Genomic DNA, 23,279 nt, shown 5'->3' on the forward strand with positions numbered 1-23,279 from the left:
AAATCTTTCTGGAAATTGTATCAGGCTGCTGATCAGTTACTACCTACCTTGATATTATTTTGAGCATAGGGTAGATCTTATTTTGCTCTGAAACCTTCTTTCCTCTGCACATATAAGGTGGAACCTTCCATTGACATGATACTTAATAATTGCTTATGTAGTGAAGTTGGTTGATCTTCAATCCAAGTCTCTCTTGGACCTTAAATTGATGGCCCTTGGATGCAAAATAAGGATACTTTTTAGGAGAACTGCCTTGAGTAATTATCCACATTTCTGGTTCCCTCCAGCAAAGGGGAGAATCCAGTATTTGTTTTGCTTGGAAAGTAGTATAATGTAGTATAGCATGCTTGGGGAGGTCAGTGCTTACTCAGAGAATTTTCCCCACCCTGGGCTCAGTAATGTTATACCTCTGTCCAGTCTCAGCCTTGATTAGGATTTTGGGCTTCTTCTACTTACATACTGTTTCTTGATTATACCACTTGGACAACTTAGCCAATTGTCTAGGAATTAAGCCAGCAGATGAGAAGAGCAGTTAGATTCTTCTAAAGACCCCTACCTTCCCTCCCTGGAGGCCAAAGCAAGGTCAGTTGCATTGTGGCTGCCCTAAGAATATAGAAGGACAGTGTGACATTTGCCCCGTTCTGATCTGGTACTGTATCTCAACCTGTCCTTAGCATTTTCAACTCCATACTTTCCACTAAATTGATACTATTGCCTTTTTTTTAAACGTAAACTTTTTATTGTAGTATACATATAGAAATCTTAAGAGTTCAGTTCACTGAATTTTTACAAAATGTAACACCAGGGTAACCAGTACCCAGTTTGGGAAATAAAACATTACTACAACCTCAGGCTGCTGGTCACTACAACTCCCCATTAGTGGTAATCGCTTTTCTGGCTTCTAATATCATGGATTAGTTTTGACAGTCTTTGAACTTTATATAAATGAATTGTTTATTATGTACTTTTTGGTGTCTGGCTTTTACTCACTATTATGTTTGTGAGATTCAACATGTTTGTTTAGTTGTAGTTTGTTGCAGTTTTTCCATCATATTGAGTAAAATACAGTTTACATGTATTTATCCATTCTACTGTCAGTGGACATATTTGCATTGTTTCCAGTTTTTACTATTATAAATAATGCCTCAGTGAACATTCTTGTACATATCCTTTGAACATATATACCCATTTCGATTGGGTGTGTATCTAGGAGGGATTTATATATATATATATATATTTTTTTTTTAATTTAATTTTTTTTTTTTGAGAGTGCACAAGCAGAGGAGGGGCAGAGGGAGAGAGACAGAATCCTAAGCAGGCTTTTTGCCCAGTGCAGAAAGACATGGGGCTTGATCCCACAACCATGAGATCATGACCTGAGCCAAAATCAAGAGTCAGACGCTCAGCCAGCTGAGCCACCCAAGCACTCGAAGAGGGAAGTGTACGCTTTACACTTAAACCAGCAGTGTATGAGACTTCTAGATATTTTATATCCTTACCCAAATTGGTATTCTCTCTTTCATTTTAGCCGTTTTTGTGGTATTCCATAATAATTGTGTTGTGCTCTTAATTTGATTTCTCTGATGATTGATAAAGTTGGATATCTTTTTATATGTCTATTGGCTATTTCAGTAGCCTCTTTTGTAAAGTGCCTGCTCAAGTCTTTCCCTTTTTTTTCTTTGCCTTAACTACTTTTTTCTTACTGATTAATAGATGTTCTTTATAATTCCTGTACTTAATACGTTTGTGTATTATACATATCTTCTGTGCTTTGTGGCTTGTCTTTTTGTTTTCTTAATGGAGTCTTTTGTTGAACAGAAATTTAAAATTTTAATGTAGTTCAATTTGTGTAATATTTTTTCTTTATGGCTAGTACTTTCTGCATTCTGTTTAAGAAATCCCAAGATCATAAAATAATGGTCTATGTTTTCTTTAAAAAAATTATATATATATATGAATATTATATAATATGTATTATATATATATATATATATATATATATATATATATATATATATATGATTTTAACTTTTCACATATAGAACTGGTCTATCTCCTTCAGAAACTCTTGCTTTCTTCATCTCTTGGCAGTGGTTCCTCTGCTGGTGCAAAGCCTAGAATCTCAGCCTCCTGTCCATACCTAGAATCAGCAAATGTACCCAGGGTAAAAGCAGTTGCAGAAGACAGCTCACCTTGGTGAGATTCTGTTCCTCTCTGGAGTTTTTGCCCTTCACTTCTTGTCTGAGCACCTCTCTGCTGCCTTCAGAAGAGGTTTTCTGTATTTTGTCTGGCTTTTCTGAATGTTCTCTGCAGAAGCACTGGTTTGCCACTACCTACTCCATCTCTCTTAACAGTAAATGATCATTTTAGCTTTTTAAACATGCTCAGTCTCTCTCATTGAAAACACGCTAAATCCTTCATTGGTCCCACATCTCCTCCTTGGTACTTTGTAACACCTAAATAGTTTTTGCCTTTATGCATTACCAATGTCAATCCAAAGGACGTTTCTGGTCCTTATTTTACTTGATCTTTAGTAGCATTGACTTTGTTGAACACTTGCTCCTTTTTGAAATACTCTCTCCCCTTGGCATTCATGATACAACACTGTGTTCCTCCTAGTTCTCTGTATGCTTCTCCTTTGCAGACTCATCTTCTTAAACGTTCTGCAAATATTGAGAGTTCCTCAAGATTCAGGTCTAAGCCCTCTTTTCATCTGTTCTCTTCCTTGATGATCGCATCAAGATCATGCCTTCAATTACTGCCTGTACCTGAACAGCTGACAAATTTGCATCTCCTTTCAGACTGTTGAGCTTTCAACTATTATTCTCATTTGTCTAGTTGATACCACTGGGATGACCAAAAGCACTTCAAACTCAAACTATCTCAAAATTATTACAAAAGCTAGAAACTTGAAGTTGTCCATAAAAATTCTTTTTCCTTGCTCACATATATCATCACTGAGTCCCTTAAATATCTCTTGAAATCGGTTTCTTTCCATCTAAGCAACTGTCTTAGTACACGCTACCCTCATTTCTTGCTAGATCAGTCTAATGACCACATTCTTTCTCTTACACCATGGTTCGTTTGGTCTCCTTTTTAGTTTCGTTGGCCTTTCAATTTCTCAAACATATCTCTTAGAGTGAATTTTTGGATGATGTTGCCTCTGCCTGGAATGTTCTCTCCCAACTCTGCCTCTCTCTCTTTTTGTTTTTTGTTTTTAATTTTTAATGTTCATTTTTGAGAGAGAGAGAGAGACAGAGTGCTAGTGGGGAGGGGCAGAGAGAGAGGGAGACATAGAATCCAAAGCAGGCTTCAAGCTCCAAGCTGTCAGCACAGAGCCTGACATAGGGCTCAAACCACGAGATCATGATCTGTGCTGAAGTCGGACACTTAACCAACTGAGCCACCCAGGTGCCCCACTCTGCCTCTCTTCTAAGTCCTTTTCTATCTTTAGGTTTCATTTCAATCATTACTTACTTAATCCTTTCCTGACTGGGTTATTGCCTGCTATTAAATGCTCTCATAGCTTCATGAAGTTTTCTGTTGTAGCATTGATCATTTTACTTTTCATGACTTAAGATGAGTCACTAGAAAGTAACCTCTGATTAGTGACCCTATGTGTTTCTGGTTATCATTGTGTTCCTACCACCTCATATACTGCCTGACATCTAATCAGCATTCAGTAAATATTTGTTGAATGCACTAATCACTTCTCTCCCTGCTCATAGCTGAAGTGAAACGTGTTGGAGATACACTCTTGGGAATGGCTACACAGTGTGTGCAAGTGAAGAATGTGGTCAAGACCTCGCCTCAGACCCTGTCCAACCTCTGCCTGAAGATCAATGTCAAACTTGGTGGCATTAACAACATCCTAGTCCCACACCAGCGGTATGAACTCTATTGCCCACTTGCCTTGCCAAGCAAGGTATCATGGTGGGGACTGACAAAGAGATAGGACCCTGGCCAGGGAGAATCAATCAGACACAAAGGAGAGGTGACCAAAATGAGTGCTAGATGGTGCCAGGAGAAGACTCAACTCCTCACTGTTTGTTTTCTCTTCTTTGTTTAGCTCTGCCGTCTTTCAACAGCCAGTGATATTCCTGGGAGCAGATGTTACACACCCCCCAGCAGGGGATGGGAAAAAACCTTCTATCACAGCAGTGAGTGATACTCTCCAGCTTCTTCTTAAGGTTCTCATCTTAGCTCTGAAGACTACATATAATCTCCTTCCCTCAGCTCTTATGCTTGACCCTTCAGAAGAACTTTTTTTCAGCTGATCATCCCCATTAACCACTCCCTTGGTATCTTCATAAAACTAACTCTGTATGGTATCTGTTTTTCAGAGAAAGCAGTGGGAGTGTAGGTGGTGGCCAGAGACTTTGCCTAGTCTACATCACTCTTGCTCTGTGTTCAAATTTCTCTCTCTCTCCATGCCCACTTTGGGGATATGGGAAAGACCATGTCTCTTCTCTGAGATCCTTTTTAAGGTGGTTACTTAGTTGCTGGGATTGTCCTTTCCTCTTTCCCATCCCTACCCCTGATCCATCTAATAGATTAGATGGTTTTCTAGTCCCTCTCCCGACTTCTTTGCTCCCTGTCCCTGGAGCAGGGAATTACAAATTGCTAGAGGGATCAGGCTTACCTTCCCACTTCTCTTTCCTCAACTCTCAAGTTTCTCTAGGCAGATTGGGATAATCTCAGTAAATGCAGGGAAATCCTATAATGTGCTTATCGTTGTTTTCCTTGTGGTCATCCATCCTAGGCTCTGGCCCCTACCCACTTTGAAAATGATATTGTTTGTACCTCCTGCAAGAACACTCTTCACCACAGTTCCTGGGTAGATTCACACTTGAATTGAGAAAAGGACAAACTTATGGCTCATTGAGGCCACTCTTTGAGCTAGTAGTGCCTTCACATGCTCCCCTGCAAGGGGTAAGAACTGAACTAATCAAGTACTTACTGTGGGTTCTATGCAAGGTGTTTTATATGTACCACAGTAACACTGTAAGCAGGTAGCATTCTTATCTCCATTCGAGAGGAGGAAAAAGATCAGATGGAGATTGAAATCAGGACTCATTGAATCCAAAACCTACAATTTGATTGCATAGTTTTGTTTTTTTTTGTTTTTTTTTTTTTTTTGCTAAGAACATTTCTCCAAATCTATGTCCTGACAGTATTGGGAGAGTGGAGGTTCTGGGAGCTGATCCTGCCTCTTTGATTGTTAGGTGGTAGGCAGTATGGACGCCCACCCCAGCCGTTACTGTGCTACTGTGCGGGTGCAGCGACCCCGGCAAGAGATCATTGAAGACTTATCCTACATGGTGCGTGAGCTGCTCATCCAGTTCTACAAGTCCACCCGTTTCAAGCCTACCCGCATTATCTTCTATCGAGATGGGGTCCCTGAAGGCCAGCTCCCCCAGGTAGGGTCCAAAGTAGGTGGTGAAAACCTTCATGTTGGGGCCAGAGGGCCTAATGGGTGCAGAGAGTACTGGTGTGTTTTTTAGGCTATTGGCATCAGGAGGGGCTACTTCTTTGAGAGCTTTGCTTATTGGCAATAGGCTTGGGAGCAGAGATCACAACTGAGAGGTGGTATGTACAAGCATCTATAGACCTTTCTTTTAACAGAAGACCCTCAGTGCCTGTATACTAGTTGGTTCATGTTGAAGTCTGATTCTTTAGACTGGTAGTTCTCAGAACTTTAGCATGCGTGAAGATCACCTGAAGGGCTTGTTGCAGTAGTTTGCAGGGCTCTAAGAATTTCCTATTCAGTGAGTCTAGGATGGTTCCTAGAATTTGTAGTTCTGACAAATTCCTAGGTAGGCGATGCTGCTGGTCTAGAGGCCACACTTTGACAACCACTGCTGTTGACCTTCATAATGTTCCTTCTATTTCTCCCTGTCAAGCCTTCATATTCTCTTGTTTAGAGTAGTATAATGAACTGGTCTCCTTGACTACCGTTTAATAGTAATACAACTGTCATTTATTGGGTACCACTTACATACTATGAATTGTAGTAAGCACTTCATATGTGTTCTGTTTAATGTCTAGAATAATTCTATGAAATAAGAATAATTATTATCCCATTTGACAGATGAAACTTGAGGCTCGGAAATGTTAAATAATTTCTTCAATGTCAGCCAAGCTAAACAGTGATGGAACTGGAATTCAGACAAATTGGTCCTTGATTCCAGAGTCTATGCTCTTAACTATTATGCTCAATTTTCTCTAAGTCATCCAGTGTTCCCTAAAATAGCAGACAAATTTTTCCTATCATTTCTCTGTTCAGGAACATCTAGTGGCTTCACCTAGCCTTGGGTTAAAATTCAAACTGCTTAGTAAAGCAATCAGCAGTTATGAAGCCCCTACTAGATTTTCTTTTTTTAAAGCTTTTTTTCCCCTAAGTTTATTTATTTTGAGACAGAGAGAGAGTGCATGCAAGTCGGGGAAGGGCAGAAAGAGAGAGAATCCCAAGTAGGCTCTGCACTGTCAGCATGGAGCCCGATGTGGGGCTCGAACTCAAGAACCACGGATGGGATCATGACCTGAGCTGAAGTCGGATGCTTAACCAACTTAGCCACCCAGGTGCCCCCTACTAGGTTTTCTATGCTTTTACTTAGTTAATCTGTTTTACGCTTTGCAATGGTTTTGTGAGGCTGATCTTACTAGTAACTTTAGTAGATGTGGAGAAAATGAGACTTAGAAGAGTTAAGTAGCTTGCTCACAGGAATACAGCCAGATAAAGCTTGGGTTTAAACCTATTTCTAATTGATTTCCATTGTATCCATTTCTGCCATATAGTTTTGACCCCCTATATCTGACATCTAAGGCCACAAGGCAACTATTGCATATGGTTGTTTACCTTCTTTAGCTAGTCCATTTTCTTCTTTGTAGGACTGAATTCATCTACTACATCTGTACCAATTCCTGAACTGTGTGTCTGCTCTTCTCTGATGGTCTCAGCTCCGTTCTTGGAGCTCACAGGGGAATTCCTTTTATCCTTCTAAACCTGAAATTTACCTTACTTTGGGCATTGTGATTATAGTGATGTTTGTGTACTTTGTTTCTGTGTCTTGACATTAGGTCTCTTTATGCATAGGAACCAGGTGAGTATTCTCTGCTGATACCAAGCCTCCCAGCCAAGGCTTTATAGCAGCATATCAGGTGAACTGAGGATAAGGCTGATTTTGGCAGGAAGAGGCTGTCCTTACTAATGGTTGGGTGTTAGCTTATAAAGGGAAGCTGAGCAAAAAGCCATATTACAAATGGCAACCACTTAGTTCAGAAAAATGTGACTTAAGAGGAGCTGTATGTCTCTTTGTCTCTCTCCTTACCCTGTGCCTAGATCCTCCACTATGAGCTCCTGGCCATTCGTGATGCCTGCATCAAACTGGAAAAGGACTACCAGCCTGGGATCACTTATATTGTGGTGCAGAAACGCCATCACACCCGCCTTTTTTGTGCTGACAAGAATGAGCGAGTGAGTGAGAAATTGAGGAAACCATCCATACCTTTGTCCTGTCTCCCTTCTCTTAATGTGGAAGAAGGCCTTGAGATAAATCTGGGGATTTAGTCCTTGGTCTGTCTATCCTGCCTGGCCCTTTCCCCCTAGGGCTCGTGTCCTTCCTCTGCCACTTTCTTCCCTTTTTTCTCTCTTTCTCCCCTCCTTCCCTTATACTTTCTCTTCCTCTTTCTAGCTTTCTGGCTTATAGACCCTATATAGACCAGCTCCCAGAGAAAGGAAAGGGAACTACCATTCATTGAACTTGTCCTATATGCCAGACATTGCACAAAGGTGTCTTCCTCACAGCAGCCCTGTGAGTTAGGTACCATTATTAGCTGGAGTTTAACCTCAGAAAAGTTAAATGACTTGCTGAGATCACACAGCTTATAAATGGTGAAACCAGCACTTAACCACAGGTCTGTGTGACAGGAGAAGTCCATTATTTTAAGATCTAGTACCCTCTGGGAACAGAGATTTTGGTGGAATCAGAGTAGGATTGAGTCAGAACCCTTCTTAGGGCCAAGCAGATCTTGGGATCTTGGTTGTCTTTTCTCTGTACAGATTGGGAAGAGTGGTAACATCCCAGCTGGGACAACTGTGGACACCAACATCACCCACCCATTTGAGTTTGACTTCTATCTTTGCAGCCACGCAGGCATCCAGGTAGTCGGGCTATGTCCTGGGGTTTCCAGTGGGTCAAAGATGAATTGATTGTTCCCACTGCCTGTAGAATATATCAGTCATCACTGAGTGGCATTCAGAACAGGATTATTCTCTTAATAAGCCTTTAGCATACTTGAACAGAAGTACGTTTTGAATGTCTTAGGCAGGTTGCCCATAACAAGGGTATTTTATGACATAGGTGGCTTTGTGTCTGCCTATTCCTGAGTGGATCTTCCAACCCAACTACACTTGTAACAGTGATCCTGTTCCTTAGCATTGGCTCTCCCCTCTGCCCAGTCTGGGGCCCCTCACCTTCCTATCTTCCCAGGGTACCAGCCGACCATCCCATTACTATGTCCTTTGGGATGACAACCGTTTCACAGCGGACGAGCTCCAGATCTTGACATACCAGCTGTGCCACACTTATGTACGATGCACACGCTCCGTCTCTATCCCAGCACCTGCCTACTATGCCCGACTGGTGGCTTTCCGGGCACGATACCACCTAGTGGACAAGGAGCATGACAGGTGAGGCCTGGGATCAAGCTGGCTTCCCATTTGCTTCAGCCTCGGGTACCAGACCCTCTCAACATTCCTTGGGCAGAAGGAAACGAATATTGTACAATTTGACGTCCTTGGGCTCTTCTGCCCAGATCTGGGTTGGGGTTTTCTCATAAGGTGGTATGGGAATTGGTACCTGGGGGAATGGATTAGCAGTAGCTCAGTGCACCAGGAAGGACTTGTTTCATTTTTGCTTTTCAGTGGAGAGGGGAGCCACATATCGGGGCAGAGCAATGGGCGGGACCCCCAGGCCCTGGCCAAAGCCGTGCAGGTTCACCAGGATACTCTGCGCACCATGTACTTCGCTTGAAGGCAGAACGCTGTTACCTCACTGGATAGAAGAAAGCTTTCCAAGCCCCAAGAGCTGTGCCGCCCAAATCCAGAGGAAGCGAGGAGGAGGAGGAGGGAGGGTAGGGAGGAGCTCAGAAGGCCTTGTTTCCTTCTTTCTACGAAGGGGGCGAAAGGGTGGGGGACAGGGCCAGTAAGCCAGACCACCAGCCAGAAATTTCTGATGTCCACCTCATGACCCCCACCCCTCACCCATCTTGTCACATCTGGCCCTGACCCCACTGGACCAAGAGGGGCAGCACTGGTGCCCGCCATACACACAGGTGTCTCTTGTGACTCACAGTGCTAAAGACTCATGCCTGACAGCTTGGTAAGGTCGGCTCTGCAGCCCCGCGGACAAAAGCTGGTAGGTTTGGGTTTGATACTTTAGATGGGAGAGTGAGGGGCTTAAAAAAGTGGGTGGGAGGAGGGAAGGATTTTTTAGGAGCCTTAATCAGAAAAGGTCTAGATTTGTTTAAGAGGAAAAACGAAACCAGACCCAGATCAATATTTTAGAATACTAGATGTTTTAATGGGTTGAAAATCCAGTTTGTAGGAAGATTTTTAATGCTAATGGTTTTGGTTGCTCCTCCCCCAGCTGCCACCCCCTTTCCATTATTCCTTTCTCTCCACTTTTTCTACCCCACCTTACACCTCCTCCCTGACAGACATCCAGCCCCTAGTAAGACTTAAGGCACTATGGCACTTAGCTCTGAAGTGACACGACCCTGTCTTCCTTCCGCCTACTGGTGGGTAACCAGTGCCTTCCCTGTAACGGTAATGCTGCAGAACTGCAACCTTTTGTACCTTTCTTTGGGGGGGATAGGGTGGGGGTGGGAGAGGAGGTAGGTGGGGAAGAAATACCCCTAACCCAACAAGCCTCCAACCAGAGCGCCAGCTATTTTGCATTCGAAGGAATTGACTTCCATATTCATTAAGCTTTTAAAAAGACCACAACCTCAAGATGGTTAAAATCCATTGACATTTGCACTTTCAGACATGACAAGTCTTGGAGCTGCTGAGATGACTGGCCCCTGGCCTTTCCATTTACACCTCCTGTTCTTCCTGTCCCCCCGGTTTCCCCACCTGCCTGGATCTGGAGTTACTTTCATAGCATTTCTCACTCTTGGCTTCTTTTTTCCCCTGATGGTCAAGTTGCTTATGTTTCAATATTTCTCAACTGGGGTGTCTTATAACAAATGATCTTTAGGTCTAAAATAAGAAAAAAAGAGCAAAAAACTAAATGTTATTTTTATACCATAACTTGAGTCTATTGCCAAAATCTGGAAATCCCTCCCATGCCCAATAAGTTTACATCCCAGAAACATTGAGCCATCAGAAGGAACTATGTACCTGACTTGTTCTTTGGCCTGGCTAGGTAGGGGATGGTTATCTCCCTAAGGTGGGGCTCAGGCTCCATCCTTCCCCTGTGCAGATAATATCTTTTTCTTGCTATAGGCTCCCTCTTCTGCACTGCCCTGCACTCTTTCCTGCAAGTTGCATCTTTCCTTTCTCTGGTCCTCTGACACTTTGGGTCATCACAGATTCCAGTGTGTCCTGTGGACAGGCTGGGGGATTTTGCTGCTCCCTATTGCTTCTGTTTACACAAATGAATTTTTCCCGGTTTCCCACTAGGGCATGTGAGTGGGTGGCGTGGGCCTTTGTTTTGTTTTGTTTTTTGTTTTTTGTCTCCCTGGATAGAGGTTGGGTTTGGCTGTCTTGCAGAACTGGAAAAGTAGGGGGTTTCTAGCTTGGTGCCTACTGGCCTTGAGGCAAGGCCCCCTCTTTCCTTAACTGTTAATTTTTTCCTGTCCCACTGCTTGGGATGAGGAGTTGCAGCTTCAGTGTGGAAGTTCCTCTTTAAGGAGCCTGAGTTTGGGTTTACCCCAATCTGGTGATGAAGCCATGACACTTTAGACCTAGCTCAGGCTTGGAGGCTGGTCTGGATCCAGGCCTGTGCGCTTAGAGCTACCATTTCCCTTCCCCAGCAGCCCTTGTACAGACCCAGATTTGCTATGCAAAACAGTCTATCCCAGGTTCTGTTCTGGTTGGCTACTTTGTTCAGCAACTTCACAAAACGTAGCACAAACATTGATTATGGAGAAGGCATCAGGACTGTTGAGTAACTCCTCCTTTACTTCTTTCCTACTGGCTACAGTATGGGATGCCCCATGGGCACAGCCCAGCTGAAGAACAGAATGGAGGGCTCTGGGAGGAGGCAGCTCACTGGAGAGCCTACATTCCTTACACAAGTGCCTAAAGAGAGTGATGCCAACACTCCATCTGCCCTGTCCATCGCCTTCATATACTGTCTACTTCGTGTTCAGTCACCCTTTGGGGAGGGGAGCTCTCTTGGGACAGTGGGCTCTGCATGTTCTCTTCTTGGGTGCATTTTGGGGCTGGGATCAGGGCACTGTTCCTGGAGGGTCCAGTCATTCACCAGCATTTGCAAATATCCATAGGGAGCTGGTGGTAGCCACCTACTCTCAGCAACAAGTTTATGTTCTCTCCTTTTTCTCTCTTTGCCTCACTCTCTCCATTTGGGTTTTGAGCTGGGGCTTGCAATGCATTTTTAGCCCTTTGGCATTGCACATGCTGTTCAAGAAATAAAAAAGCAAGAGAAGCAATTTGGGCGATGGCAAGAAAATAACCTCTTGCTCTGAATTTTTTTTTTTTTTTTTAATCTTTGAGACTTGAAAAATACTTTGACCTTGATGATTATTCTTGTTTGAAAGATGGTGCATGCAGATTGAGAAGTGGTGTTAGCAACAAGCTTTGGCTTTCTTGGATTTGGTTTAAGTGGTGCTTCTTACTTGTGCTCTGAGGAAGTGTTGGGGGACCCCAGCCTCATCCTCTTGGACAGGTCTCTTGCTCCCTTCGTTTTACTCTTTTGCCTCTCTTTTCTACTTTTCTCTTTCCTTGGGATCCTTTTCCCTTTTTCAATTCACTAAGCTTGTTTGCTGGCCTGCCTGCCTATGTGATGATGAATTCTCTGCATGGCTACGATAATCCCACTGTTAGCTAGCACAGTCAGGCTTAGCTTCTTGGCTACAGACGACCAAGAATCTGTTCCCCAAGCCCAGTAATGTCCTCTCTGGGCTGGACTGCCATCAAAGTTACTCAGCAGGCATGCCTACCTGGCATGAAATCAGGGGGCTTCTGATAACTTCCACACGTGTCCACTCCTTGGAGTAGGTTTCTCTCATTGCTTTTTCTGGATCTGGTTCCATTTCTCTCTACATGGGACCTCCCTTTTCTGAAGACATCCTAGAGTTGAGCTACTTGGTTTCCAGGGTTGGAGGGTTAGGGGGATGGACATAGGGGAAGAAGAGAGTGATGGGAAGAGAATGGAGAGAATTTGGATAAAAGATGGGAAAGAGCACTGTTCGTTGATCATTTTTCTAGTCCAGTCTGACCCATTGGGGGTTGAGGTGCTACTGCTGAACTCAGGATAAGCCTGGAGCTGTTGTTGTTCTTGGGAACTTAGGCTTAGAATAATGTTGAAGAAGAAAGTATCTAAAAGCGTGAAACCTCCCTAAAAAGCTCCTGGTTCCCATGTACTAGATAGCTCCTCTGTGGCCTCCTGTTTGGCTCAACAACAATGTTCTTGGATAGTTTGGGGTGTTTTTCTTTTTTCTTTTTTTGTCCAGAATTCAGTAAATGAGGCTGACACTCAGGATGGGCAGCCAAGGGGACATTTTGACGTCTTAGCTGGCCCATGGGTTATCTGTCTACAAGGCTGGCGAGGCAGTGTTTTAAACCTGGCATCATGTGTAACAAAGAAGAATGGAAAGTTCCTTCCCTTTCAGGGTGGAAAGTCCTCTCAAACTAGCCAAAATGCAGTTTTGGAAACTACATTGGGGGAAGTTATTTTTTATATTTACTGCGCCTAGGCCAATCTAGGATGGTAGCTGGGATGCCTTCCTTCTTAAAGTCTGATCATGGCAGGGATATGCAGGGCACTCTTTCCTATTTAGCCTTCTAAGCAGATTGGGGAGAAGGGATTCTCTGGTTTTCTCTTCCCTCCCCCCCCCCCCCCCCCTTTTATTAGGACTTGCCTTCTCCCTGGGCAGGGAGAGAGGCTAGGTTGGTGCTCTCCCCTTACTCTATTCCTACTGACTTAGAACCTCCGGCTGCTGTTTGGGAGCCTAAGAAAGGGAGTGGAGGTAATGGGCTCAAAACAAAACAGAATAAGGTGGGGAGGGCAAAGTTCCTTCTTTAAAAAGGAAAATAGGAAACTCTCCAAGGATTGTGCAAGTAAAGACAATGTGTCGAATGCACTGAGTCCCCTGGTGTAGTAGCAATAAGGAATAATGAAATGACTTTCCTGTGCACAGTCCAACCTGATTGGTGTGTGATGTTGCACTTAGCAGCCATCTGGTGGGCATGTGTGACTACTCTGGGTTTCACTTTAGTTTCTAAACTTTTTATCCCTCTCAAGTCCAGCATGGATGGGGAAATGTCCCTGAAGCCCCACAGCTGTGTACTTGTTTGCATTTGTTTCCCTTTGAGACTTGTGTTTGTGTCCTGCTTTGAGCTGTACCTTGTCCAGTCCATTGTAAAATTATCCCAGCAGCTGTAATGTACAGTTCCTTCTAAAGCAAGCAACAGCAGCAGCACAATTCTGTGTTTTATAAAGACAACAGTGGCTTCTATTTCTAAAGTGCGGTCTCTCTCTCTCTTTTCCCCCACCCCCATTAGCAAAGCAAACTGTTGGGATTAATTATATGTGATAGATTTTAGGTTAGAGCAATAGATTGTTATAAGAGCAGAACCATTACTTCTAGAGGAAAATGGATAAAAAACACCAGAGTATTGAAACTGCAGATTGTATGTAATCATACGTCACAAGGCCTCCATTTATTCTTCATTCAACAAACCATGTAAAGCACTGTGTCCAGCGGTGTTGTTAGGGGAGATGGCAAACATAATTCAAAAAGGAGGAAAACCATGTCTCTCTTCTTAAGGAGCTTAAAGTTTGGTGGTGGTGGGTGGGTGTGAGTGGCCAAATGGTTCCCTGGTACAGGAGAGAAATGATGAAGGACTGAAACAAGGCTATAAGGCTATACACCAGTGAAGATAGGAAAGGGAAGATTTTTGAGAGACACTCAGAAAGAATTAATAGGACTCAATAGACGGTGAAAGAGGAATAGACACTAATGCTCAGGTTTCTGCTTGAGCAATGAGTATATCGGGACATTCTTCTAACCAAGAAGAGAGCTTGGTTAGGGGAGAAGGGAGACTAGACGGAAGGTGGTGAATTTTGTGAAGACAGTTAGCCTTGTATAGACGGAGTTTGGAGGTTCCCATGAGGCAACAATTTTAAGGTTTCCAGTAAACACTTATATTTTGGTGCTCAGGGAAGACTATAAAACTGTAGTTGTAGATAATGGGATTCATACTCCTATATATGGTAGGTAAAGCCATAGGAATAAACAAAATAGCTTAGAAAAAGAGCGAGAAAAACATAGTATCCAGTTCTGGAAACACAATTTAAAGGATGAAGACAGGAAGCTGAACCTAAGAAGACAGTCAAATCACTAGTAGATACCTTGTATATTTTTTACTTAATGAGGTAGGAGAAAAAAGAGAATGGAATAGGATCCAAGAAGGGCGTAATCAACAACATGAACTGCTGCAGTGAGGAGGAGGTATTTTTTTTCTACTCAGTTTACCATCCTCCACGCCATCTTCTTTGGGATCTTATAACTATATGGTCATTCAGTATTTCTTGAAAATGAGCATTGGAAAAACCTAATTTAAATAAAGCTAAGTCTAGGACTTCGAGTTGTTCATCACAACCACCACTTCCACCTCCAGCTTCCTCCTGTCCTCAGGAGTTACTTGTAAAAGAATAAAATAAACAAACCTAATTTTGTTCCTAACCAGTGTCATAGATGGTGTTCCAGTGCACTCGATAGCACTTAGCAGCTTGCTCTATTTATTTTCATGACTTGCTTTCTCCAGAGCCTATGAACTCTTAGGAGCAGAAACTACATTCTGTTCATTTTTTTGTCATCTCAAGGCCATAGAATATATATCTAGGGATCAATATTTGTGGATAGAATTGAAATGATGTAGAAATTTTTGGTTTGTGAGTACAGAGGGGGGAGTCAAGAAGTGATATTGAGTGCACAGGATGGACTCAGCATTCCTGACTCTTCAGGTAAGCAGAAACTTAACCAGATTACCATCATCTTTCTTACTCTCGTCCCAACTTGGTGATTCTTTGGTTTTGTACCTCAAGCTGATGGTACAGTTGTCAAGCATGTAAGTTCTGGCATTCCTCCCTGGTAGTGCTAGAGCACTGTTATTTCTGTGTAATGGGGGAAGATGGCTCAGAGATGGATTCTGGCACAAGGCCCAGTGAGAAATTTTCAGTGGCAGCTAGTGTGTACATAAATGGGCCTAACATTCCTCTGGAGGCCAAGTGTTGTGACTTCAAATTGCAAAGCTAACCTGTGTCTACCACCTGTCAGATTCCCTTGAGAGCAAGCCGACCGTACCCAGCTCCTTTTCAGCAACGAGGGTTAGTGAGGTTGATCAAACTTGAGGAAATTGGAACATGGAGCGTTGTCCCAGTTAAAATAAAACTTAAAGTAAATCTATGCCCCTCAATGAAGCAGAAATAAAGTATTTAGCAGAGTAAGTGGGAGGATGATCATTATGACACATTTTTGTGACAAATTTCAGTTTTAGAAATGGATGTTCAAAGATTTCAGAATTTGCCTCTTGGTTGCTTACTCAAGAGAAAAAGACAGTGGGAACCAAAGGCCTAATTTGTTTGGTCCTGGAGCTCAAGCTTTTTTTTTTTTTTTTTTTTGAGTTAAAGCTTGTCCTAACATCCCTGGACATCCCTCTTTAGTATTGGTTGAGCAGCCTTTCCTTTGCCCTGGCAATTGGCAACATACACTGTAGCACATTCTTATCTAGGAAGTGCCTTGTAACAAAATGAGGCTATTTGTTGGGTATCTCTTGGCTTAGCAAAACCCAAAATCTCCTGGCAATTAGGGTTTGGTGGCTAAATGAAAGAGTTATGTAGTGCAAAGAGGGGACTGGTTTCAAGTTCTGAGCCTGGGCCATCCCCAGACTGCTGCCTGTACTGCTTGAATGGAAAGTAGCATTAACTTGTAGCAGATAGCTCACCTATTTGTTTCTAGCTTTCAAGCCAGTTTGTTCCTCTGGCTATAGGCTGAGGAAATGTGGCAAGCTTAGAAGCCGCAGAGCATGACAGAAGCATTCCTTTAAACTATCAAGGAGGAACTGGGAAAGTGGACTTGCTGGGGATGAGGTACATTTAAAAGTTCCCCACTTAGCACCACAACTGCCTTCCCCAGGATACCATTTCAAGGTTTTTTTAGACCATTGTGGTTTACCCTGTAGGAACAGACTGTCCCTTTGTTCTAGACTGCAGAAGCTTCAGCACTATCCTCTTGGCAATGTCTTTTTGGGACAAGGAAGCCAACTGGGACCTTGCTAGGGAGCCCTCTGTCCCTCTTCCCCACCTTCTGAAGGCGAGGAACTTTCCTCTTAGAAGAGACTGGGAGTTCCCGGCCATGTTTTTGGAAAAGGCCTATGGCTTGTTAATGGACACGACCTGAAAAGGAGGAGGTGCTTGGGTACTTTGAAGTATTTGACTAGGTGTTTTGTACAGTATGTTGTTATGTATCTTCACGGCATTCATGTGAAGTAGTTTATCACATAACATTATCACATTCAATTGCACATAACAAACCCCCAACTATATTGGCTTAAATAAGAAACTTACTACAAAGAAGTCTTGATTTAATATGGCTCCAAGATTGGCTAATTCAGTCGCTCGGTGATAATACCAACAAACCAGATTCTTACAATCACTTTCCTCTGCTATTCTGTGTTGGTTTATCTGCATACTAGTTCACCTCAGTGTCCCAAAGTGGCTACTGTAATTCCAGGAAGGAAGTGCAAATAAGGCAATCCTTGGAAGCCCCAGCAGATCTGGCCTGTCTAATTCACTAGAAATGGGTCATCTTCCCACTCCTGCCACTGGCAAAGCAAATGAGATCATCTATCATGAGTGGCTTAGATTAGGAGTTATCCTCTGAGTCATGTGGATTAGAAAGACAAGTTTTGACTGCTATGCAAGAAAGAAGGGGATAAGGACTCCTGGGTAGGCATTCAGCAGTGTCTGCCTAGGTGCTCTGGCTTTTAGAGATGAGGAATGTGAGGTTCAGAGAGAGTGACTTTCTTGGAATCATATATAGTAGCAGTGGGCCTTAGTCTCAGCTCTGTCCCAAAGGCCAATATGTTTTATACTGTGTCCTCCTGCAGTACAAAATAGCTTTCTCTCTGCTGTATAAAAACTGATGGTCTCAAAGAAAGAAAAACAAAAACTGATGGTCCAGGAGAATATTTCTGAACTTGAGTCAAGTTGAGGATCATCCAGTGATGTTTATCTAGTACAGGAAGCCTAGGAATGCAACTTTCAGAGGGCATGGATTTCCGTGTTCCTTAAATGCCTGTAGTATTTTATAGTTCTCCCTTCTGAAAGCAAGCAGTGCCACAAGGGATAAGGACAGATTTTTAGCCTGAGCCCCATTCTTGAAGCCCATTCATTCATCCATCCGTCCCACAAATATTTATGGAATGTAGCTATGTGCCAGGCATTGGGGCACATAGGCTAAGCACTAGGCACTGGGGCTATGACAGTTAAATACACAAAGACCCTGCTCTATGGCCTTAAGGGCCAACTCATTTGGGAATGAGGTTATCCAAAAATAGGGTATGCATGTGGTCAGGGGAGAGCCTCTTACAGCTTGCTTTTGGCGGAATTATTGGACCTCTTGCCTTCCTACTTGATATTACAATTCATGAACCTTTTACATGGGCTCACTCTAAAGAGGTGGTGAAGTCCCTGAATAGCAGAAGCAGATGGGAAGGCTTTATTGACATTAAATTGGACTGAATTAGGAGGTCCAAATCCTGCCTCATCAATGTCAACAAAGAAGACAGTGCCTGCCCCTCAAGTGCTCATCACCATAACCATGTCTGTTCTGGGAGATGACAGTGAAGCCTGCAGTCACTTAGTCACTTAGTCTGGAAACAGTTCCAGAATGGGAAGTTGAGGGTGTGATAGAACCTTGCACAAGAGTTGGTATTTACCCTGTTGGGGTGCTGCTACTGACTTGGATTCTGTGTAGTCAGGTATTGAAAATTTAGGATACAGTGTTTCATTTGGTGACATTTAATATTTTGAAATGGAAATTTTCTGTAAAAGGGTTAATGGTTTGAAGAAGAAAGGCAGAATTGAAGTCAGAGGTGGGTTTGAATCCCATCCATTTATGAAATGTTTATTGTAATAGGTGCATGTAATAAGTGCTTTCAAATGTTAATTATAGTAAACTTTTTTTATTCACTAGCATGTAGTTAGGGAGGATTTTCTCTGCTTTATATACATTCCCTAACTTCATTAACCATTATATAAGGTATATTTCTCTCCATTTCTCAGATAAGAAAACAAGCCCAGAGGCTTAGTGATTGATGCAAAGTCCCACAGTGACTTAAGTGATGGGGGGGGGGGGGGAGGGTGGCACTGAAGATAGGATATTTTTTCTCCTTTTCCTCTTTGTTTCAAGCTTTAAAAAGCAAAAGTACTTTGATTTTTAAAAGTCTAAATGATGTTCCTACTGATGTTTGGGATATAGGCAAAAATCAGGAATCATTCTTCAGCCTTAAATAGTTATCACCTCTCATTAAGGCAACATATGAAGGACTATTTCCTAGCGAGTGTGCTGGCCATCGTAATCTTACAAAGCTCACAAACTAGTGCGGGAGGGGGCACACAAACTAGTAAGCAAAACAAATTACAGATTGGGAGGATTATTAAGGAAATGCTGTGATAGAAAAACGGGCCCCCATCATAGATCGGTGATCCGGAAAAGACCTCTCTGAAATAAGTCTTAGGTTGAGGTATAAAAAGAAGCATCGCGGGGCTGGAGAGGGAAGAAAAGGTGAGTGTGAAGAAAAAGGAGAGGCTCTGTTCCTGGCCAAGGGAAGAGGGGCGCCAGGTCGGAAAGGGAAGCGCTTTGCCTGTTGTGGGAATTAGCAGATCAGTATAGCTGTAGCATAGTGATGAGGAAAAGTCTTGCTTGAGGAGAAAGGAAGGGCCCATTTACGCGGTGCGTTTTGGCACCGGGAAAGCGTGATCTCAGCGTGATGAGACGCTATTAAAGCGTTTCAAACAAGGAAAAATTATCCGATACGTTGTGTAATGTCCTCTCAATCCTCTTTTCCCAAGCTAAATTGCACCCCCCCCCCCCCCCAAAATGGTCGTCAAAGCAACCCACGGACTTGGAGTGATCAATTATGGTGGTCACTTGACCGCCTGCTGAGGAGGAGGCGCGTGGTGCCGCCCAGGCTGGGCGTGGCGGGAGGGGCTCCTTAAGGAGGGTGGCTCTGCCCTAGACGTGCTCTGCCCTAGTCACTCTCAGCTGCAGGTCCGGGCTTTGCTCCTCAGACCGGCCACGCTCCAGGTAGGCTCCTCCCCAGGTAAGCTACCCCCTCAGCGTTGTCGCCTTCAGCCGGCACGGCCCAGCACTAGGGTGGTGCTAGGAGTCCAGCCCCTCCGAGTTGTCTCCGGCCGGTACGGTACTGCTGAAGACCGTGGGAGGGCCCGCCCGCCCGTCGCGCGTGCCCCACGCCCCGCCCAGACTCGGCGCCGGCTCCCTGACACCTCCCCCGCTTCCTCCGCGCCGGCCGCGCCCGCACCGACGTCGCGCCCGCACGGCTTGGGGCGGAGAGGCGAGGCTTGGACGTCGGGCGAGTCCGGGCAGCGGAACTGACGCCAGCGGGCTTCCGGGGGCGGCCCCCGGGGAGGTCGGCGGCGGCGCCGCAGTCGTGGAGGGGCAGTGGGAGCGTAAGCGGCCGCGGGCGACGCAAGTTCCGCACGGGGTTCTCCTCTCCTCGATTCACGCTTCTCCTTCCTCTCGCCTAGTCGCACGCTGCCTCCCCACGGCGGCTCTTCCTGACGAGAGCTTTCGGAGTGCGGTAGCTGAGGAGAAGCCATCACCACCTCGCCTCGGGGCCGAACGAGGGTGCCTGTCGCGCCTCGTCGCCCCCTGCGCTGCCTCCTTGCCCCCAGTGGTGGGCGCCCTTCTCGCTCGAAGCACTCCCCCCAGCTCCATGAATGGAAATCGGCTCCGCAGGTGAGCGAGTCCGAGCTGCTGGCCTGGTGGGTAGGGGTGTCCCCAGAGCATCGTCGCTCCCCTCCGCCCCTGCCCAGGTGCGAGAAGTGTGCGCGGGCCCGGCGGCTCTCCCCCGCCCCCCGCGCGGCCCCTCCCCCGCAGCCCCGCAGCCCCGCCGCAGTTCCCCGGGGCCACTGAGTAGGCGAAACTGCGGGGAGGGGGCACTGCTTAAAGGATTGAAGTTTGGGTATCTCCAGGCGGTATTACTCTTTTTTTTTTTTTTTTTTTCTGGAGTCTAGAAGGGCTTGTCTTTTTTTGTTATTCCAATTGAAGGTGTAACGGCGTGCGCGTCCTTTAACCGGGTTGTGTGTCCCATGGAGGCGCTGGGCGGTCAGCTCTCTTACCTCTTAAGGTAGTTGTGAAGCTACATGGAGATAACGGAGGAGTGTTAAGTTTGAAATAGGTATTACTACAGCGTCAAATGCAGGATGGCATTTCATCCATCCCCGATTTCTCTTCTGATATTTGCGGCCGCATGGTATGTAGTTACTGAGGATTTCGGAAATGTCATATCGGCCCAGATTACAGCTTACGTGAGGAGGTGGATCTTAAAATTGCTGACAATATATTTTTCTCATTCCTCATTCCCTAGGAAAACGGATATTATATTCTTGGCAATTTAGAATTAAAATTCTTTTCTCTCCTTGGGAAAACTGCAGTCTTTAAGGAAAATTGCAGCATGGGCAGTACTTACTTACCTTGAAAAAAGAAAAAGCTTTCTTTATGGTTCTAAAGTAATTAATTGAGAGGCATAAAGTAGGTGTTACATAACCGTTTGCTTTCCAAAGGGTAATACTTAATATGTTAAATTTGAAAGTGTGCTTTATTCAGACAGTAACAAATTTGCAAGTTAATTTTCAAAATATTGGTGGGAGGGGGCGTCATGTTACTCATGGGACCGTAGGTCCCTGAAGTTCACATCTCATTTTGCCAGTTTGGGAAGTGCTTGGACATAAGAAAAACTTAAATATAAGGACACCAGTGACATAATGATAACAAAGGGTTTGTATGATTAGGTTAAGAAGTAGAATTGTCAGTAGATGCAAACAGCACTTAGGATTTGTAGAGGTGGGATGAGGAGAGGGGCTTATTACAAGTTTCACTGTATGAAATTTTCTGTAATCGGTTTCTCCCATTTCTCTTTCGCATGCTTTTTCTGTAATCTTCATATTTTCTTAAAAAGGGAAGCTTTGTAGATTGTGAAGAGTTTTAGACTTTTATTTGTTAATCGTTGGTTTGTGTATTTCTGAAACTGTGTCCTGCCTTTTTAATTTTTTAATTTTCTACTGGACTGTTTAGTGAATATGATGATCTCGGGCTATAGATAACTTTTACATAACTGTCCTTTCGTCACGCCTGGAAAACAAAACGTGAAAGTTAAACACTTTATTGATTGTCCTAATATTTTAAAAGATAGTTCAGGGTTTTTTTTAAACTTCTTTTGTCCTTTGGGTTTTTCATACAAAATTATGGCTCAGGGTGTGGACAATATCTTAGAAAACATTTCTGAAGTCCAACCTTCTAGCCGACTGGTCCAACTAGCCAGGTACGATTCAGTAAATGCTCCTATGAATTCTTGAGCTATAGATAAGTTTTACATCTTTTTGCATGTGTCATTGCTGAAATTTATACCCGTTAAATTGTCTTCACATCTGGGGAGGTAGAGTTAGATAATGTCTATCTCATCTTAGCTATCTTGAAACTCAAAAGGTTGTTCTTCAGGGATGTTTATACATGATTAACTGTAATAATGAAGTTAAAATATAGTCTGTCTCAAGGTTGTCATCACCAAAAACAAAATTTTCATTCTTCCTGAGACTTAGATGTAATTGTTATGCTGCATGTGAAGTTGAAAGCACAGTTGGGCAAAATGTGCAACGAAGTTTTAAATCCAGAATTGGACGGGTATAGAGAGGGGTGCCTGGCTGGTTCAGTGGAGTGTGCGATTCTTGATCTCAGAGTTGTGAGGGAGAGCCCCACCATGGGTGTGGAGATTACTTTAAAATCTTTAAAAGGAGAAATAAAAAAAAAAAAGAATTAGACAAGTATGTATTTTGGTTTAAAGTTTTTTAATACAGGTGAGCCTCGGTGGCTCAGTCAGTAGAGCATGTGACTCTTGATCTCTGGGTCGAGAGTTTGAGACCCACCTTGGGTGTAGAGATTACTTAAACAATTTTTTTTGGACATAAATGCTCTCTGATAGTCTGTTGAGTCAATGTTGGATCTTCGTACCAATTTTTTTTCAAAGTTTTGTGTGTGTGTGTGGAGATTCTTAGGAATTACGACAGGATATTTTATTTTTTTATTTTTTAAACATTTATTTATTTTTGAGACAGAGACAGAGCATGAACAGGGGAGGGGCAGAGAGAGAGGGAGACACAGAATCCGAAGCAGGCTCCAGGCTCTGAGCTGTCAGCCCAGAGCCCAACGCGGGGCTCGAACTCGAGGACTGCGAGATCGTGACCTGAGCCAAAGTCGGACGCTCAACCGACTGAGCCACCCAGGCGCCCCTATGACAGGATATTTTAAATGCTAGTTGTTAGGTAGATACATAGAAAACTTAAAATTTACATTGGAAGACTTAGGATACAAATACTATATAATTGTTTCTCACTCAAAGTTAATATTTGTTCTTCCTTTTTGTATGTAATACTTAAAGCGACTTTTAAGGGTGTCCTGTACAATGTACTGATTTAGTACTATGTGAACTTTGATTTAACCCGAAAAGGTGGCACAGTTGGGTTTTTAGCTATAACAGTAGTTTTGCATTTTTTCCTAGAGGTACTTCCGATGGAACCCTGTTTTTTATGGTTTAGTTACATTTGGACTAAAAGTATACATTTTGTTTTTATTTACAAAGGTTTTTTTAAAAAAGTAATCTCTGTACCCAACGCGGGGCTTGAATTTACAACCCCGAGATCCAGAGTCGTGTGCTCTACTGAGTCAGCCAAGCACCCCTAAAAGCATATGTTTTAATTCCAAATCAAGTGTGAATAGAAGCAGAA

The 23,279-nt window shown here is 43.7% G+C and overlaps 2 protein-coding genes across 6 annotated transcripts in view; both read left to right on the plus strand.

Moving 5' to 3' along the window:
- The window catches only part of AGO1 (argonaute RISC component 1), a 37,327-nt gene extending 22,390 nt beyond the window's left edge, over positions 1–14,937 (plus strand). For 2 of the 4 annotated variants that reach the window (XM_086716451.1, XM_086716453.1), the window contains 7 exons: positions 3,729–3,888; positions 4,070–4,190; positions 5,226–5,420; positions 7,343–7,477; positions 8,063–8,164; positions 8,493–8,692; positions 8,927–14,937. In XM_086716451.1, the coding sequence (XP_086572577.1) occupies positions 3,729–3,888; positions 4,070–4,190; positions 5,226–5,420; positions 7,343–7,477; positions 8,063–8,164; positions 8,493–8,692; positions 8,927–9,035 (1,022 nt within the window). In that variant the 3' untranslated portion in view covers positions 9,036–14,937. The remainder of the gene's footprint in view (positions 1–3,728; positions 3,889–4,069; positions 4,191–5,225; positions 5,421–7,342; positions 7,478–8,062; positions 8,165–8,492; positions 8,693–8,926) is intronic. The other 2 variants (XM_086716452.1, XM_025912108.2) reach the window with 1 other exon arrangement.
- Positions 14,938–20,094: 5,157 nt separating this feature from the next.
- The window catches only part of AGO3 (argonaute RISC catalytic component 3), a 123,114-nt gene continuing 119,929 nt past the window's right edge, over positions 20,095–23,279 (plus strand). For both annotated transcript variants that reach the window (XM_086716454.1, XM_086716455.1), the window contains exon 1: positions 20,095–20,235. In XM_086716454.1, the coding sequence (XP_086572580.1) occupies positions 20,217–20,235 (19 nt within the window). In that variant the 5' untranslated portion in view covers positions 20,095–20,216. The remainder of the gene's footprint in view (positions 20,236–23,279) is intronic.

This window comes from Puma concolor, chromosome C1 (assembly GCF_028749965.1).
Source record: "Puma concolor isolate L17-30 chromosome C1, mPumCon1.1.hap2, whole genome shotgun sequence".
In the NCBI taxonomy this organism is placed as follows: Eukaryota; Metazoa; Chordata; class Mammalia; order Carnivora; family Felidae; genus Puma; species Puma concolor.